The sequence below is a fragment of the Paramacrobiotus metropolitanus genome, unplaced genomic scaffold (assembly GCF_019649055.1).
Source record: "Paramacrobiotus metropolitanus isolate TYO unplaced genomic scaffold, Prichtersi_v1.0 Parri_scaffold0000112, whole genome shotgun sequence".
In the NCBI taxonomy this organism is placed as follows: Eukaryota; Metazoa; Tardigrada; class Eutardigrada; order Parachela; family Macrobiotidae; genus Paramacrobiotus; species Paramacrobiotus metropolitanus.
The window spans coordinates 199,881-217,716 of NW_026570332.1; the positions used below are offsets into that span (position 1 = coordinate 199,881).

Below are 17,836 nucleotides of genomic sequence, written 5' to 3' on the forward strand. Positions count from 1 at the left end.
ACACGAACATCTTTATTTGTACACCAAATATCATTCAATAATTCAGGAATCGTAACTGTTTCGCTACACATAATTATTTTTTGCAAAATGCTTATGAAAAACAATTTTTCGCGGACGCTTTGGCATGAGAAAAATTTGGTACAAAAACATTTTGCTGAATCGCTACACAGACATTCGGCATGCTACTGTCTTTTTTGTTTACGCTCTAATCTATAATCTCATTAGAATGTTTTCCTAAGTTTTTTTATATTTTACTTGTTTTTGTTAGCTTTTCTTGTGTTTTCTGAATATATTTTCGTGGTGTTCATAAGATTATTAGCTTTTTTGGCTGGCTTTAGTTTTTTTTTAATCCAGTATGTTTTTTAACTTTTCAAGCTTTGTTAAAATTGTTTTTTAAGCCAAATTGTGCTATGCTAAAATTGGTATATGCGGAAGAGTTTTATGCCCTTATGTTCTTATTCCGAAATGTACGTATATCATGCGCCTTCCCTGCGTAGATGTTACTAAAAGCATTTTCAACGAAAAGGTTGATTTCAGTATTCTTAATGAAAAAAAAACGAAGATAAAAAGAAATGAAGACATTTTCAATGCGAAAGTTTATTTGAGTTATAGTTCCGAAGAAGATTTGCAGAAAAGATCGAGAGTCAGTTTGTCGAAAGGGGTTAAGCTAAAGCCGAACAAAACAGTTGATTCGTCTGTTGACCGTATTTTTAACCAGAGTCTTAACCAGAGTGCTGTTTTTAGTTTATAACCGAGTATAAACCTTAGTAATCTTGTTAGTCCAGATCAAAGTCTTAACCCGAGTGCACACATTAGTATCGTCAAAAGTTTTACTTGACTGGAGGTTGTAAGTTAGATTTGGGTTTTCAAGCTCATTTTGGAATTTCTGACTTTTATTTTGTGCGGGCGCGATTTGCAATGTCCGTTTAATTGGTTTGGAAAAGAACCGTCAGGGATAAATTTTGATTGCGTAGCATAACTTTTATAAATACTGTGCGTTAATGTATAAATATAATGGTTGCCTTGTATAAATTGTTTACTCGTGAAATATTATAGCACAGTAATGGTAAAATAAACATTCAATAAACATTTATATGAAGTAGTGCAACAGTGTATGCAAATTTGTGGATCAGTGTATAAGTTTCGCTGTACACATGAAGGTTCCTCACACTTAAATAAGAACTAATCTGAAAATGCGCATTTACAATTATAATTCAAAAATTTGATTAAGCAGTCGGCGATGATATTATTTGTTGAGATCCGAAATAAAAAACTTTGATTTTACCTTGTTGCATCACTAACATAGACGCGGCACAGCTACAATTTCCAATGGATTTCATGCGAGAGTGGAATTGTAATTGCTGTACTGAGCACGAGACGTTGTGCACAGAATGAACCGAATTAGGTGAATAACTCAGATCCCAACCCTCCAGCAGGATTGGATCAGAGCACAGACACGCGTCCACAAAGGTCGTAATCGCTTTTCCGGTGCACAAGGCGCCAGTTACGTTACTAAGTCACCACATTCAAATCACCACTATTACATCAGGAGTTTAAACTCACCGCTCTTAGCTCCCCGCTCTGAACTCACGCATATAAATTACCAATTAACTCAAAATCACCGCGTTCAAACCATCACTTTCACATCACCATTTTCTAATCAACACTAATCTATCAGCAGTTATTATTCACTAATTATAGATCACCATTCATAACTCACCACTTCACGTAATTTTAATTTTGCGCGTTTTGTACGCCATACATCACCACCGACTGCAGTACGAGTACTTGTATTTGTACACAGTGCTACCAGAAAATAAATTTGTAGACTTTTACTTTCTATGGCGCTACACTCTGCAGCTTTCGCTTTTGCAACTTCATAATTATTATCTTTCGAGTGAGTTTCGCAATTTTGGCTCTACCGAAGCTCTACAAAGCTGCGGTTGTTTGTGGACTAAGACTAAGTAGTCAATGTTCTAGAGATTCACGATAGGAGATCATTACTCAGTAATTTATGAATTTTGATTTTGTCGTGATCCGAGGATGGATGCATCGGAAGCCAGCAGCTTGAAGCGTATTGAACGAGTACGAAATCGTACACTGGAAGACCCGAGCAAAGTCTTTGAGAAAAACGCATGGTACTGTAGTTTTGCGTTAGTTATATGTTACTCGTATTCGGTGTAACAGTAACTGTATGTTGCAACCAGCAACTGCAACGAAGCTCGTTCCAACGTATTCCTGTTGTGGCTGCTTTTACCTCGGCAGTTTCCAGTTCGGATAAATATTGACTGGAGATATAATATTTAGGGATGATGTGTGCTGGGATGAAGAACAGCTCAAGAACGCTGAAGTGCGAGTCTTGGCGAATTCCGCGGAACCTTTACCTGAGTCAGAGTCTTGTAAGTAATAAGTTGCATTTTTGTTATGGTGCTATTGTTCGATAAATTTCCTAGTAAGCCGAATGACTTTATCTACATTTTATGCGATGTTTAAAAAATAAGGGATTAATAATAATTCAGCAAAATTCCTTCTGAATGCGGATCAGTATTGGGACAAGTTCTATCAAAAGCACTGCGACCAGTTTTTCAAAGACAGGTATGCACATTTGGAATGTTCTGTGAACCAGTGTTGCGACTTGCTCGAACTTGTGCGTATAGAAGTTATATATCGGTTTTCCATGCAGGAAGTGGCTGGAGTCTGAGTTTCCAGAAGTCTGCGAAGCTGATGAGCGTATTTCTGCTTTGGACGAGGGGGCCGAACCGAAGCGACTTACCGTCTTCGAGGTCAGCATCACTTCTTTCTACTTAAAATTACACTGAAGCCCACTACTGTGCTTACCCCAGTACCATTAGTTCGTAACGCTGTATTCAGTATTCAAAAAAAGTTTCGTTCTTAATGGCCACAATACTAACGAATGTCGATAATGCAGCTGATGGTGATTTCTTTTAGACCGGATGTGGCGTCGGAAATACCGTTTTTCCTTTAATCTCTTCCACCAAGTAATTATATTGTTATAAAAATCTTGTTTCGGACAGACTTCAGTATCATTCTGAGTGTCTTACTATTGATAGAATACAGTAATTGATTTTATATATTATTGTAGAAATGCCTTTGTGTATTGCTGTGATTTCTCTCCGGAAGCCATACGTCTATTGAAGGTACTATCTGAGTTTCTGGAAAAAAAATTTCAAATCAACGGCTTATTTAGGCTAGTTTGTTAGAGTCGACCACAGTATTCCACAGAACGCTGTCACGCATTTGTGGGCGATCTGACTGATGACGATCCCTCGCATTGGCCGCTTGAAAATGAAAGCGTGGATTTCATCATTATGTTGTTCACCTTATCCGCAATCCGTCCCGAGAAGTGGGTTTTTCAGACTTGTTTAACTGAAGCATTCCTAATAATTATTTATTGCTGGTTGTTTGACAGGATGCCGGCGGTAATTAGACTTTTGGTGTCGTTTCTGAAACCGGGAGGTTATATTCTTTTCCGTGATTATGGGAAGTATGACCTCGCTCAGCTGAGATTCAAAAATAGTAAGCTGCTGTTTCTATAATTTTGGCGATTATGGACGGAGTGTACAATAGCTTGGTTTCTACTTCCAGCTCAGTGCGCTGGAGAAAATCTGTATATCAGACAAGATGGTACTTTGGCATATTTCTTTACGCAAGGTTAGTGTCAGTAATAATTGGTGAATATGAAATGGAAATACAAAAATTGAATTAGCGCGCGTATTTGTGTTATCCATATACGTGTATACATGTATTGTGAGCTTGTATCGATCGTCTCATTCTCGAATTATTTTAATGGTCGTTCTGTTATGTGGCTGGCATAATTGTTAAGCACTCCTAACCAGATCGTTTCTTTTATAGAGCAACTCAGGAATTTGTTTATTGCTGAAGGAATGGTAGAAGAGCAAAATGCTGTTGATCGCCGTTTATTAGTCAATCGAAAAAGGAATATCTTGATGCACCGGGTATGGATCCAATGTAAATTCAGGAAACCGTAGCGTCACCGCCTTATTATATTTGGTTTTTAACTTTTGATGCTAAATTGTTGCAATCTAAAACAGCTTAATGTGTAGTGCCGCTTTCGTGGCTTCTTTACGATCTATTTTGGGGTAAAAGCGTATGCCTGAATGTGGTTACTTGAAAACTAGAACAGCTGATTATAAGAGCGACCATTTCTAGAGTCTGCGGAAGTGACTTGTGAATGAATGAATGCGAAGACTGGCAATGTTAAAACTCGCTAAACAATAAAAGTCGAAAAAACAATGGTATGTCTACGCAGACTAACGCATTTACAAGTACCCGTAATCTAAGACGTAACGAAAACTAAACCATTCAAGCTTTATTCTACTTCCTCTTCTTCTGGTTTTTCTTTTTCGGTGTTGTCCTAGACTTCTCGCCCATGCTACCATTTGCTTCATCATCTAGTGGCTTTTGTTTGGCTTGTTCCGCTCGCCGAAAAACATCATCCATTTCGTTCTCCACAGGATATGCAGTTTCGGGCATCCGCTGTTCCCGATCGGCTTTGACTTCGACACGGTTAATGTATTTTCCTGCCGCTGCCATCTTTAGGCTGCGCCGGTGCAGATTTGGAGAGACGTACAGAGGATTTTCATACAAGCATTCTCCGCGAAAACTGCCGGCAAAAATCTTGATCAAATTCAGTGTTAAACGTGGTCCTATTTCCGCCAAGGCACCGTCTTCTTCCACAATCTGGAAGTTGCGAATCCATATCCGGTTGTCAGCAATAGAGAAACACATGACACGATCGAAGAAGGGTTGACTCTTCGGGTGGTGATTGGGCGTGTTGAATGCCTAATAAAAAGTGCATTCAAAAACGAATTTTTCTGTTATTCATATATCTACAAAAAAAAAGCAGATTGCAGTGTTCATATTACTTACAATTTACAAAAGCTACGTACCTCGAAAGTCGCAATGTACAAAAATTAAACCAAGAAAAAACTACAAAACTCCAGTCGTATGGAAACCGATTGCAAGTTTAATTTATAACTTCTGCTACGGACTTACGCACGGTGTTCCCTGGCGGGATGTATTACAGCGGCAATGAAGCTTATATGTACACCAAATAACTCTCATATTTTTATAACCCAGCGAAACACATTTTACAACAAATTTACAAAAACAGCCTCTTCTTAATGATAAGATGTTTTACTTACCGGTAAATTAAAATTTCATCATTCATTGTTTCGATAAGAATAGATGATTCATAATTAATTCCTTTCACTTCACAGACAAATTTCAAAAAGCAACTGCAAAACAAAACTAAAAGCTCGAGGATTACCTGGGCAAACATTTCGCGTAAAAGTGCCAAATGCGGCTGAAATTCGAAATCCTTATGGAACGACAGCAGAGGACGGCTTCCCTTTAGGCAGTTTCCCGTCATCTTCAACTCATCCATAGTATGAATATTTTCAACGAGAAATTTGGCTGACGGGCCATCGGGAACTTTAGCCATCCATAAATACAAGTCCTTCTTCTTCCGCGACTCAAAATATAATGTCCAATTGCAGTTCTTCATTTCGCAGGCTTCATTAATCTGAATGAGCTTATCGTTTTTGTTCATTTTATTCTCACTTTTGGCATGCGGCATCAGGGATCTGATGTCGGTCATGAGGTGTCGTGCACGAAACCCGGTGCCTCGCGAGCTGAAAACGAGGACCCGCTGTTTGTTGGTCCATTTGATCCGCTTCGGTGGTTGCTGATCGGAACCACGGGTCGCAGCGGGGATCACAGGCACCTCCTTGGCAGTTTCGATAGTCTTCCCAGCTTTCTGCTTCCTCTTCGGCTTCGTCTTTGGACTTTTCGACACGTCGGTAGTTTCACGTTTTCTCTTTGGCATACTCGTGCGAAGTAGAAGCAGAACACAATATAGTAACCGCTGATTCAGGAAGCAGCAATTACGGAAGACAATTAATGACAACAATATATCAGATCCAATTAAATCTTAGAATGCGCTTATTCGAAATACCCGACAATCGCGAAAATATCACGCCATGAAATCTGGATCCTGAAGTCAAACGTGATAAAAAATTCATGGCCAAAACTAAAAGGCCCAAAACATCTGTGGCTCTTGCAGTCTTGCAATGATCACCATAAATGCCAAGTTGCCAGCCGTGGGAGGAAAATGCGATAGTCACATATGGTAACATGACAGCCGCCCTGTGAATAACGATTGGCAGACTGTATGCCGAAAAGGCTTTCTGGCTTCCCGCTGATTGATAGTTTATTTATATGCAGTTTAATAATAATTCTTTAAAATTTAAATCTGTTAACGCTGTACTGTTTGCGCGTGCTACTCTAGTTGAGCAAGAAATCTGATTGAGCAATTAAAATAAACTGTCAGATATTTTTAAAACATTCTCAAACATTTTCACCTATAAGTTTATAACTGTCCATCTTCTCCAGTCAGTGTCCGGTAACAGCGCAGACGGCAGCAATTAAGTGTCCTCCCTTAATCAGAAAGCTTGATTCAGGTATGTACAGACCTTGTTGTGAACTCGTTAACCAGCATCCCTTCTTCTCCTTATTACCATTGTTAATTAGCCTGATTCAAAATTTTCCATCAAGTAAGAATCATCAGATTCTGGTATATTCAAAGTTCTTGACCATTGGTAATCTGGTTTAGAGACTGACCTTTCCCATCTTTCCATTCCTTGACTAAATAAGCACTGGCACTGCTGCAATTTTGTCTTGTTTACATTTACAGTGCAAGCAGCTATCTGCAGTAGCAGCAGTACATTACAGGATGACGGATGATAAAGAAACTGCTAACATAAAAGCCCGACTGATACAAGCGAAATATGAGCAAATTTCCCGTAAAACGTTAACCCGGCCGATCGAACAATCAAATTCCAAAAGTTCACCAAATCTAGTTAGCTCCGAATTAGCCGTCAGCAGTAGCAGTGCACAGTTTCCCAGGATTCACACTATTGTGGAGGATTCCAGTGAAGCGGATGTGGCGCTCACACCTGCGTCTGTTTCCGCTGTTCCGTCAGCAACGAAATCCCTTACAAAATCCGTTAGCAGTAAGAAAAGCACCGAATCGCGTGGAGCAGCCGATGAACCAGTTGATCCTCGCATTGTGGAAGAAATCACCAAACTGAACGATGCCGCCACCACCACCAACACACTGCAGCTCCAACTGCAAATTCTGGAGGAGAAAAACGCTGCCACCATGACCGTCCTAAATGGGGATCTGCGAAAACTAGAACAACAACTCGGACGCTGTGTCACGGAAGCGGCACCGTATTACGAAGCCAAAAAGGAACTGAAGCAGGCCGAAGCCGCGCTGCAGACGGCGACGTTCAACTATGCCCGAGCCCGCGCTCGATTTGTCTTTTATAAAGAGCAGGTCGCTAAGCTGGAATCCGATTTAATAAAACAGGGTGGGACGATGCAGTTGGGTCCACTGAGTTTGCTAAACGCTCTGACAGCCAACGTTACAGAATGTCAACAGGACATCCGGCAGAAACAGAGAGAACATGCGGATGCCACAGAAAAGCAGCGGGTCCTAACCGAGAAAATAAAAAAGCTGGAGAAAGATTACCGGCATTCTATTATGGATGCGCGCCCGTACTATAAGCTGAAGGACCGGATGACCTATGTCAACAATGATGACCGGCAGCGCGCCACCCAGTTACGCACGTCCATTGCCCAGGCGAAAAATGTCTACCTCTCCGCCACCGAGAAACTCCAGAATATTAGCAAAGAAATTCACAGTCGCAGGCAAAACACACCTATACCGGAAGACGAATCAGTTGTGGAGAACAAACTCAGCGAGGCATACTCCATGTCGTCACTGGCAAAGAAATCGGACGCCTCCGTCACTAACGAAAGCCATTTTGTCGAGAAAACGTTTGATAACACACCCACACATGAGCTATAATTTTTCTGAAATGCTTGTTTTCTCAACCAGCAGTTTTTAAAAATATTGGGAGTGAATAATTCAAATTTCTTGCCTTATTTTTATGCTGCGGAAACGGTAAAACTAACTGTCTTCGTTATTATATCTGCTATACGACTTACGAGTGTAGTGTGACTCCGGAGTCTTGACATTATTCACAGAACAAAATTTAATGCAGATTCCTGCAGCAAACTACATACATACTTGTGTTCACTGATTCCTCGATCGGAAAAAATACATACGTCAAAAAGTTTCAGAATACAGACACAGGCCAAAAGCTGCACAGTGGCGAATACTAACACAAAAATGCCAAAGCTATCAATAAATGCTCAGCCTAGACTGAATTATACCCAAATCACTTTGCATTCTGACTAGCAAAACCATAGTCACTGTCATGGAATCTTCAAACACAAAACTCCAAAAGAAGACACAAAACGGCAAAAGGACAAAAGCAACAAAAAAAAACACTTCGGCGTTCAACCCAGGCCGACCATTCACTTCACATGTATGAGATCGTTATTTGGCAGATCAAAAATCTGCGGACTGCTCAATTTCCGCAATCCATGATTGCGTTTCACTTTCATTTCGAATTTCTCACCGATAGTGGGCTCTTTATCGTCGTACATGTCAAAACTGGCTTGCGAAGACGATTCCGAACTGCTTTCGGGTGGAGTTCGCAAAATTTTCAATACGGTCAACGATAAACGGCTATCCTGTAATAAAATTATTATTAATATTTCGATCGTGAACACAGTAACGAAAAACGGGCATTATACCATTTTCTCTTGGTAACTAATCAACTCTTTGAAGGGAGCAATTTTGCACATGTCGTTCAACTTTTTAGACCGTTCTGTTAAGCTAGCTCTTCTAGCATCTCCAGAGTCATGAAGAATCCGCCTAAAAGCGTCAACGCTAATGTCCTCGTCTCTGTCGGCACGCTCGCGATCCTGCAAATGATAACAGTTCCGTTTCTACTATCTATTATGATGGTAAACTAGGTAAACATAAAGGTACATAAAAAATCGTTAAAATATTGTTAAATTATTACCGCGGGTAGTTTGGTCCAAGCCTCAATTTCCGCTGGTTCATTCTCGTCCTCAATCATAGACTGGCTGCGACTAGATAAGCTCTTTCCGTCCATCATTTCTTGTTTTGCAAACTCAGACTGCAGTGCGTTATATTTGGTTTCCAACCGCGAAACATCCAGCCGTAAATTCGGATCATTAGAAATATCTTCCAGCAGAACTTCCAAGCGGAATAATGGTGGATCGGTCGCCGAAGCCTTCGCTATCGGTGTAGCCGGAGTTGACGTTTTCGACGGGCTTCGGGAAAATGATTTCAAAGGCGTCTGATTAGCAGTAAGCATGGAGATCGATCGTTGAGCAAAACAAGCAGGCGCTAACGTCAAGTGGAAACTTTTTTCCCGTTCTGACAGAATCTGCAAATTTAGTCGCGTAAAAATCAATGACCAGAAGAGATAAACTAAAGATACAGTATAAAATGAAAAACCGTAATTGTACTATTTACACTAAGTAAAAACAGATACTTAACAGCTCCAATTTCCCACCTGTTCAATATGCGCAGCGAATCGAGGTGCGTTAATAAATCTGGGAATTAAACTCATCCCGTTAGCGCTAATTCCGTATGCGGAGTTCCTCTGTAATGTTGATAAATCCGGGGAGTTCACCGCCAGGTCTTGCACACCAAAGAGGAAACGGATGAACTCCAAAATAACATCTTCGTGGACTTTTCCCAGCTCCAATATCAATAATATGATGGTGATATTAATCGCCTTGTAAGAACTCCCGGTGTTGTCAGAACGGTCAATATTCTCAAACATGCACAACAACAAGCGCTTAACATTATTCTTGGCAAAATTAATGTCCTCAGCAGAAGGTGGATCTTGTAGTGTTAAATCTAGACGACAAGGTAAAACATCCGATCCCTCCAGCAGTCTGGTAAGATTCGCATGCCGGTCCACCAGAGTATGAAAGATGTTATGAACCAGAATGCGCACTTCTGCTGATGGAGACAACGAGCCTTTCATAAGTAGATCCAGAAATGCAATGGGAAACGTAGTGGTCATCTGTACGGGGATGTATTTGGTAGCCACCTTCAAAAGACTGCGCAACAACAGCAACGGTAACCAAGTGGCGCTGACATGATCGTCACCCCCGCGAACAACTACTTTATCCATGATGAATCGCATAATTTCTATCTTTTGATAGTCCGGCAAATTGGTAGCAAATTCACCAATTGTAACCACCAGGGCTTCCTGGTAAGCCTGCTCGCCGGGATCTACAGCTGCTGCCTTGATTTGACGGTCAACGGACACTTTGAGATGTCGCAGCAAAGCACTGAAGACTTCAAAAACTGCCGGGCCTGCAAATAGCAATAATGATTTCGTACATAGTTCGAAATACAAATGCAACATGCAACCACAGGCACACAGTAAAAGCAGCGCATTCAAATACGCATCCAACATCCAAACATTTTTATCGGAAGTCCCAGCATGGGTTCACCGATGTTTCACAGAATAATATTTTAACATTTGGATCCACTAAAGTAAACACTGTAATCGATCTGGAAACTTACCAACCGACGTGGCAATGTCCACGGTTTCGGCCAAACAGCGCGCAATGGTTGTTTTAATTTCCGGTGGACTCTGGGCATGGTTATCCAAATGCCCCACAATAATCTGTACGGCTTTATAGGCGTACTGATTGGGAATAGCGTAGCAAATGGTCTTGATAATGAAAATAGCGAATTCACCCGGCACCCACAAATTATTGTTATCGAGATGTTTCAAAGCTGGGCTCATAACGGCTTTAATATTGGCAAACATCGTGCGGCCACAGATTTCCTGAAGAATGCTTTTAGCATAAGATTCCAGTTCCTGAACATCCATTGTAGGAATACCATCGATTCCGTTGGATTCTTCCGAAATCCTACACAAAAACAGAATGAGGTTATAAAAAATATCAAGAAAGTCAAAACCTAGATCTGAAATGATATAATCCTCATCACAGGGACGAATTTCAATCCGTACACACCCTCTGGTTTTATCTTCTGTCTGTTGCATATTGAAGATCAAAGATGGTACAATTTTATCCATATGAACCTGTTCCCAGATGTTCACTTGCAAATCATCTGACACGGTTTTCCGAATAATACCACGAATTCCCATCATGCCGGCTTTACGAATGGCCTTTCTTGTAGACGGATTAGAATCGCCGTTGTGACACATCATGCTAAATTTATCCACAAACTGATCGTAACTCCGATGATACGAAGGGATATCTTCCGGAATGTCGGCAAATTTAACAAATGACTGCACGGCATACACTTGCAACGTCACATCCTGACATTCCAGTAGTAACAGATTCATTTTCAAAAAGGAACCAACGAACAGATTTAGTCGCGTATGCTGATCAGAGGATTTGCAGGATGACAGTAAAGAATCCATCGCTTCCATTGTTATTCTACTAAACCTGAAAACAAACCAGTTTACCGCACATCTCAACATCAGTTTGAAAATACAACAAAATAAAACCGCTAACGTAATCGCGGCATAAAAAACGATAGAAAAACACATTAACAACTCACTCTGATCGCTTCCGGTATATGTAATACTCAAGACAAAATAATAAATATTTGCCGATTTTATCCAGCTTCTCCGGGTGAGACAGGGAATAAAATACCAGCTTATCCAGCTGAGATCTGTTGATTCCCTCCTAAAATTTTCAAAAAATTAGTTTTCAAGAAATCGTTAACTTTTTAAATTGCAGAAACTATAAAAGAGCTGCGAAATCGTACCTCGGCCGTAGCTGGATAAATGTCATCCACCAGTCGCTTATACTTCGGTTTGCATTTCCCGCAACAGTCAGAGCTGACACCACCTTCAAACAAGTCAAACAACAATCGTTAGAACGTGCGACATATTTGTCAATAATGAAGTTATACTAGCTTAAGGCCTCAAATAATTAAGTTCTTTTATGTTGATGAGCTACAAAACAAATATCAGCTAAATGAAAAAGTGTCTAACTGTTGCAGACGGCAGAGTACTGTAGCATTCAGCTACAGTCCAGCACAATACACATCAGACAGATTCAGACTCACCCATTTTTCTTGATTTTCTTTGTGTGTACTTTCAGTTCCAGAATTTCAAGCGCGGATGCGAACTCAGCGCAGCAAGATTCCCAGGACAAACTCTGTTTTCGCGTACTGCTAATTCGATTCCCCGGGTTTTTCAATAATTACGGAGGGAAGATTATGGAGTTGTGTAATCACCGAAGCTGCAATCCGGTGCGCCGCACATTCCGGTCCAACATCCGAAGTAAATCAATATTAGGCATTCAATCTACCATACGATGATGTATCAAGTGCAAAGAACAGTAAAGATACACTGCACATTAAAAATACAGTCGAAACCGATATGCGAGAAGGCTTTTTAGGTTAGAACTGGATTAAAACAAACCTGCAAACAAACGGGGGTGGCTGATGTAAAAAAGACATAAATAATGAATAAACGAAGATCTTTAACGAACCAATAGTTTTAACGTAAATGGCATTGGCTTGTACAAGTTGATAATACTAAAAAAACTACCTTTGAAAAAAAAAAAAAAAACCAATACAGCATCTATTAATAAGATTATAATACAGAGCTAACCGTAAAATTTAATGGTTACGGTAATATTACAGTACAGTAATGTTTTACATTATGACGAACTTATGATCTTATCGGTAAACTTTGAATTCATAATAATTATTGCCTACGAAACATAATCCTTGAATAGCTTTGCAAAGCCGCGGATCGGATGAAATGTAAATCAAATCGAAAAGAACTCAACACACCGTACAGAGATAGCTGTAAATGCTTCCGAATTTTGTTCAACCGGAAACAATCACTTTCTGACTACTTATTAAAATTAGTCCCCGGCCCACTAATTTAAGTTGGGCTTTTGGCTATAAATGTGATGCAACGAAAATTTCCTGGAAAAAGAGGAAAAAGTGAAAGAGGGGTGCATATTAAAAAGGTAATGTAGAGACTACAGGGGCAACGAGGCTCCAGCGATACCGCCGATACGTGGTGCTGATAAGCGCAGTCGCGCAACCGCAACTACTGTTGATATAGCTGTCCTGAACGATAGATCCCATTTGTTCTGGATTCTCTCATCATGATTTCTGACGTAGACTACTGATTTCTAAACGATACTTGTGAGTTTTGATAAAAGATCTGTTTTTACACATTACACTGAATGCTGCTCCTCATCTTCTGATAAGTTACAAAATCTGCTAAATGGACAGGGTATTATTGTTCGTTCCTCAAAATCGGTTTCTTTTCGTTAAAGTTTAAACTTTCAGTTTCTACTTGATTGTTGTAATCGTGTCGGGTTAAGGTCGTTAAGGATAATAATTACCAGTTATAGTTATAACCGTTTCCATATTTCGTGTGCTTAGTGGGTGAATCATTTAAGCACACTGGATGTGTGAAAATCGTCGAACAAGTGAAGTGAATGGCAAACGAGCAACCTGCACAACCTCCAGCTGACTAGCGTGAGTTTTTCAAAAGCTGTATCTGCAGCTGGGAAGTGTAGTATTCATCAAATTTTTATAATCAGTATAATGCAATATGGCAAATCCAGTTAATCCTGGCAGTGAGATATCTAAATTTATTGTGGATGATACATACATGGTGGAAACTGTTGCCGAGCCCGAAATCAGTGGAGATTCTGTTGTGAAGACAGTTCTTATCAAAGAACATGAAATAGTGTTGCCTCCAGTAACCAATCAGAATGCTGAAACATCTGCAGCGGATGGATTAAAACGTTCCGAGGAGGAGAAGTCCTCTACTACGTCCGAGATTGTCAATGCAGATCAGGAATATGCTCCGAAGCTGGACGACGGAATAGACGACGAAACGACGCTGGACGATGAAGAGCAGAATGGGATCGCGGACGAGGAAGAACTGGATGAGCTCCGCACTCTCCAGGAGATGCCTCTGGAAGAGCTGCTGAAAATGTACGGCGGAGCAGCGGCCGCACGCAGTAAACCGCCTGCCGAGGAAACTGTGGAAACCGAGTACACACAAGAAGAACTGGAAGCCAGTGATCAGGCGCCACAAACCAGCCATGCAGCGACAGCGTCACACGGCGATGAAACTGTAGCTGGGGAAAGTTTTGCTGATGAGGAGGACGGTTCATCGAGTGACGAAGAGGATGAGGATGCCGCGAATCCCGACGATGAAATCGGCGCGGAAATGGGGCGTAATGATCTGTTGAAGTTTCTGTCACGATTAAGGAGTCATGGTGTGGAGAATGAAGGGGAGGAAGATGATTCCTCGTCAGGGGATGATGAAGAATTTGTACCGTTTCGACTGCTTATGCTGAAGCGCGAAATCCCCATGGGGCCGGCGCATCAGGTCGAGACTCCTGACGTGGATGTATTCTATGATGAAAATGTGTCGGAACCGTCGGATCAAGTATTACAGTGGTCTCCGCACTTACCAGAATCCATCGTTAGAGGTAATTATTGATGATAAAACTGAATGTTTCTTTCATAGTCGTGTTATTATTATCATAGTCATGTTATCCTGTTATTTAAATATTCGTGTTATTAATTTTATTATTTTGTTGCCATGCGTGTTACTGCATGTGTTGCGGTAGTACTTTTTTTCCAGTATGTTTTGTAGTTGCGGTTGTATATATTTTGGCATAAGCCTCGTTTCTGCCAAATGTTGATGGGTTTTTATGTTATTTATTTTGTGGTTTTGCAGAATATTTGAAATCCGCGTACGTTCAAGAACGTGAATTATTGAAGCAAGAAATCGACCCAGCTCAGTTGGATCAGACAGATGTCGCTGACGATGAGGAATTTCTAAAAGAACTGCTTGATTGCAATTACGACACAAACGAAGCGTTACGACGCTGTCGGCGAAACTTTCGTCCCGGCCGCTATGAAAGCTCCAAGTGGTCAGAAAAAGAATGTGAGGATTTCGAGGCAGCAATTGTTGATAACTGGAAGCGTTTTAATATTGTTCAAACAGCTGTTCCTACCCGCACCGTTAAGGAAGTTGTGGACTTCTACTATCGATGGAAGAAATCTAATCGGTTTGAAGTTTTCCTGGCTAAAATACGCCTTCCGGATGGAAAACCTCATGAACATTTAGAGGAGAAAATACGCGTACGAATTGGTAAGAAAAGGGCATTCGACGCTATGGATGCCGTTGCTGAAAATAATTTATCCATACCGGAAGCTAGTGGTTCTGGAGAAAGCAAGACGAAAGCTGCACGGCTGGAAACAACACGAGATGAACTACCTAGCCTACCCACCGACTCAGAACAGGATAAAAAGAACGCAGATCAGTGAGCTGTTCGAAAAGAAAACTATTTTGCGTTGCAGTTAAATCTTCCAGTTATTGTTTTATTTGTTTTGGCATGACCACAAATCACGTGCAAAATTTTGGCAGTTGCATACCGTAATTTATTTGTTTTTTTTATTTTAAAGTCTTAGTTATATCTTAATCATTGCTTTTATTTTTATCGTACGGGTAATTCATTCAGACGTACTTTTATCCTATCTGGCTGGTTTTTGACTGAATTCTTTGTGTTCTTGCGTTAGTCTTGAACATTACCATTTTTTATCGAAGCGATATTCTGCACTTATTGCTACAGTACTTATGTGCTCCGAAAACGATGTAGTACTCTGACCCTCTTGCAGAAGTAAACCGTATTTTGCTAGAAAATCGTGGCTTTTGTTTCGCTTTTGATCTTGAGTATAATCCGTGCCCACTGCTCACCAGGGTCACAACTAACAAGAACGCTTGCGAATCGTGAATCAAGGTACGAGTACTATTCGAAAATACATTTATTGCTTTTCAGTTAAGAAGATAATTCAGATTCGCAAGTCAGCAAAAGAACAGATAAGGAAATTTCGCGTCGAGATTAACAGGGCCTGACAAAGAAACAAAAAGATTCAACCATTGCTAAGATTCGAGCTAGGAAACCGTGAACATGAGATTGCAATCGCTCCGAAATCAATGCTTAAGTAGAAAAGGGAATCAAAGGTCAAGGAAACGTATAGCACATATAAAATATAAAACCGGAATTGGAAGCAGCAGCAACAGTCAGTAATATCCATTACAGCGACCGAACACTTCAAATCCGATTCGGATCGTCTTCAGCCTGTTTTGCACCGTGCTTGATGATGCGCGTAAATTCAACATAGTCGAAGAGGCCGTCTTTGATGGGAGCCTCACGGAACATTTCATCCACTTGTTCTTCGGTGAAACGATCACCCATGGTGATTAACAATTCTCTCAGACGATCCTCATTAATCCGGCCTAAAAAACCGATAAAATGCAATAGTTTATTATGCGCTACCACTGTAAAAAACTAATAAATGTCAAACCAAATATCTAATTACCATATTGCAAACAGTACAGTACCTGTGCCGTCCTCGTCGAAGCAACCGAAAGCATTCTTGATCACGTCTTCCGGGTCTGTGCCCTGTAAGCGCTCCCCAAACAATGTCAAGAACATTGTGAAGTTGATGGGTCCAGGCGCTTGGCCAATCATCTTTTCCAAGTATTCCTCTGTCGGATTTTTACCTGCAGTAATAATATACTCAATATATTTCAGGGCCAATTCAGGCCATTTATCTTATCTCATTTGCCTTTGGTGAAACGATTAAGTGCTGCAATGTATTAGACACCAATTATAGACTAAGTACTAACAAAAAGTAAGTACTAACAAAAAAATGTAAGCAGCACCGACATATTACAACCGTACGGAGTAGATATCCGTTCGATATAATAAAATCGAGCAATTCAAAATCTACTGTATCACGTTGCAAAATAGTACAATATTCTTCTCATTCAACTCGATCATGATGGAAACGTGAGGGAATGTTCATTCGGCACTCTTATAAGAAATGACCGCGTGTCGAAAACATCATCCACGTACAGTCAACAATCTCGACAATACACCGTAGCACTGCATATAGCAATGCACACGCTGAATGAGCATCAACTTAATATGTTTTTATTACTTAATTCAAATACTTCTTCAGTGTAGCAGCGCGGAATTCAACAACCACTGTACTTTACGGTTAAAATGCCACGAGAACTAACTGTAGTGAAAGTAAAAAGTAAACTGCAAGAAAATTAAGTTAACCATTAACTGAGTAGCAGTTTCACACCAGTGCATCAGAGCATCTGTAAGAGTGTAAATAACTTCACGTACCCATGGATGCCAGCATATCGTGCAGGTCTTCCTTGTCAACAAAACCGTCCCGATTTTGATCAATCATATTGAACGCCTCCTTGAACTCCTGGATCTGCGCCTGGTCAAACATGGCGAACACATTGCTGGTTGCGCGCTGGGCGCGTTTTTTTCCCCCCGCAGTTCCACGGATCTTGCGACTGGCCATTTTAACGCACAATCAGGTAATCTGCAAAACCAGAACGCTCAGAAATCAGCAAATCAGTGAGATGGAGACCACACAGAATATAATTATATCAATCAGCTACCACATCCACCCCCTACGAAATGAGTTTTCTGCATTCCCAAACGTTTACAACTAACTACAGTTCGAAGACCAGAAATTATTTACCTTTAACAAAACGTTAAGTGACAAACGTTACGAACCCACCTGTCGTAAGACAACAAAATAAAAGACAACTGTAAGAAAATGGCTTCTAAAACCTCATGAAAACTGGAGTGCCACGACCGATTCTGACTCATAAAATTTGGTAAAAATGCTGAAGAAAAATTTCGGTTTCCACCACCAGGTTATGAGTATGAGGCTATGAGGCTGAGTATGAGCCAACCCCCTTCTGGCTTCCGCATGTAAAAGTAGCACACGTTAGAGCAGGTACAGCCTACCCTTGCGCTACGCTTGAGG

The 17,836-nt window shown here is 40.6% G+C and overlaps 6 protein-coding genes across 16 annotated transcripts; 3 read left to right on the forward strand and 3 right to left on the reverse strand.

Annotated features, from left to right (window-relative positions):
• The first annotated feature begins 1,678 nt into the window (after positions 1-1,678).
• LOC129598008 (tRNA N(3)-methylcytidine methyltransferase METTL2-like) lies at positions 1,679-4,758 on the forward strand. Of its 3 annotated transcripts, none has more exons than XM_055495740.1 (11): positions 1,679-1,778; positions 2,043-2,138; positions 2,308-2,399; positions 2,502-2,595; positions 2,684-2,783; positions 2,950-2,999; positions 3,104-3,158; positions 3,222-3,364; positions 3,431-3,537; positions 3,607-3,672; positions 3,874-4,758. In XM_055495740.1, the coding sequence occupies exons 2-11, from the start codon at positions 2,044-2,046 to the stop codon at positions 4,008-4,010; spliced, it is 939 nt and encodes a 312-aa protein (XP_055351715.1). In that variant the 5' UTR covers positions 1,679-1,778; position 2,043; the 3' UTR covers positions 4,011-4,758. The 3 variants fall into 3 exon arrangements, with proteins under 3 accessions (XP_055351715.1, XP_055351714.1, XP_055351716.1); XM_055495739.1 differs by having other exon boundaries at positions 1,777-1,897; XM_055495741.1 differs by lacking the exon at positions 1,679-1,778 and having other exon boundaries at positions 1,787-2,138; positions 2,520-2,595; positions 3,874-4,753.
• Positions 4,194-6,083, reverse strand: LOC129598007 (ribosome biogenesis protein BRX1 homolog). Its single transcript, XM_055495737.1, has 2 exons — positions 5,312-6,083; positions 4,194-4,824 (listed from the first exon to the last, which is right to left on the reverse strand). The coding sequence occupies exons 1-2, from the start codon at positions 5,867-5,869 to the stop codon at positions 4,357-4,359; spliced, it is 1,026 nt and encodes a 341-aa protein (XP_055351712.1). The 5' UTR covers positions 5,870-6,083; the 3' UTR covers positions 4,194-4,356.
• Positions 6,084-6,346: 263 nt separating this feature from the next.
• Positions 6,347-8,116, forward strand: LOC129598020 (SH3 domain-binding protein 5-like). The gene is made up of 2 exons (XM_055495762.1): positions 6,347-6,503; positions 6,737-8,116. The coding sequence occupies exon 2, from the start codon at positions 6,776-6,778 to the stop codon at positions 7,913-7,915; it is 1,140 nt and encodes a 379-aa protein (XP_055351737.1). The 5' UTR covers positions 6,347-6,503; positions 6,737-6,775; the 3' UTR covers positions 7,916-8,116.
• On the reverse strand, positions 8,091-13,014 carry LOC129598017 (protein EFR3 homolog A-like). 7 transcript variants are annotated; one of them, XM_055495759.1, is made up of 10 exons: positions 12,793-13,014; positions 12,053-12,293; positions 11,750-11,832; positions 11,540-11,667; positions 10,987-11,424; positions 10,529-10,881; positions 9,501-10,315; positions 8,982-9,371; positions 8,710-8,880; positions 8,091-8,646 (listed from the first exon to the last, which is right to left on the reverse strand). In XM_055495759.1, the coding sequence occupies exons 2-10, from the start codon at positions 12,054-12,056 to the stop codon at positions 8,428-8,430; spliced, it is 2,601 nt and encodes an 866-aa protein (XP_055351734.1). In that variant the 5' UTR covers positions 12,057-12,293; positions 12,793-13,014; the 3' UTR covers positions 8,091-8,427. The 7 variants fall into 7 exon arrangements, with proteins under 7 accessions (XP_055351734.1, XP_055351732.1, XP_055351731.1 ...); XM_055495757.1 differs by having other exon boundaries at positions 12,788-13,014; XM_055495756.1 differs by having other exon boundaries at positions 12,053-12,410; positions 12,788-13,014.
• LOC129598019 (mesoderm induction early response protein 1-like) lies at positions 12,801-15,671 on the forward strand. 2 transcript variants are annotated; one of them, XM_055495761.1, is made up of 3 exons: positions 12,801-12,969; positions 13,394-14,457; positions 14,709-15,671. In XM_055495761.1, exons 2-3 carry the CDS (start codon positions 13,566-13,568, stop codon positions 15,299-15,301), a joined length of 1,485 nt encoding a protein of 494 aa, XP_055351736.1. In that variant the 5' UTR covers positions 12,801-12,969; positions 13,394-13,565; the 3' UTR covers positions 15,302-15,671. The 2 variants fall into 2 exon arrangements, with proteins under 2 accessions (XP_055351736.1, XP_055351735.1); XM_055495760.1 differs by lacking the exon at positions 12,801-12,969 and having other exon boundaries at positions 12,996-14,457.
• Positions 15,672-15,781: 110 nt separating this feature from the next.
• Positions 15,782-17,716, reverse strand: LOC129598021 (myosin regulatory light chain sqh-like). 2 transcript variants are annotated; one of them, XM_055495765.1, is made up of 4 exons: positions 17,585-17,716; positions 17,176-17,383; positions 16,380-16,541; positions 15,782-16,274 (listed from the first exon to the last, which is right to left on the reverse strand). In XM_055495765.1, the coding sequence occupies exons 2-4, from the start codon at positions 17,360-17,362 to the stop codon at positions 16,090-16,092; spliced, it is 534 nt and encodes a 177-aa protein (XP_055351740.1). In that variant the 5' UTR covers positions 17,363-17,383; positions 17,585-17,716; the 3' UTR covers positions 15,782-16,089. The 2 variants fall into 2 exon arrangements, with proteins under 2 accessions (XP_055351740.1, XP_055351738.1); XM_055495763.1 differs by having other exon boundaries at positions 17,546-17,686.
• Between the last annotated feature and the right edge of the window lie 120 nt (positions 17,717-17,836).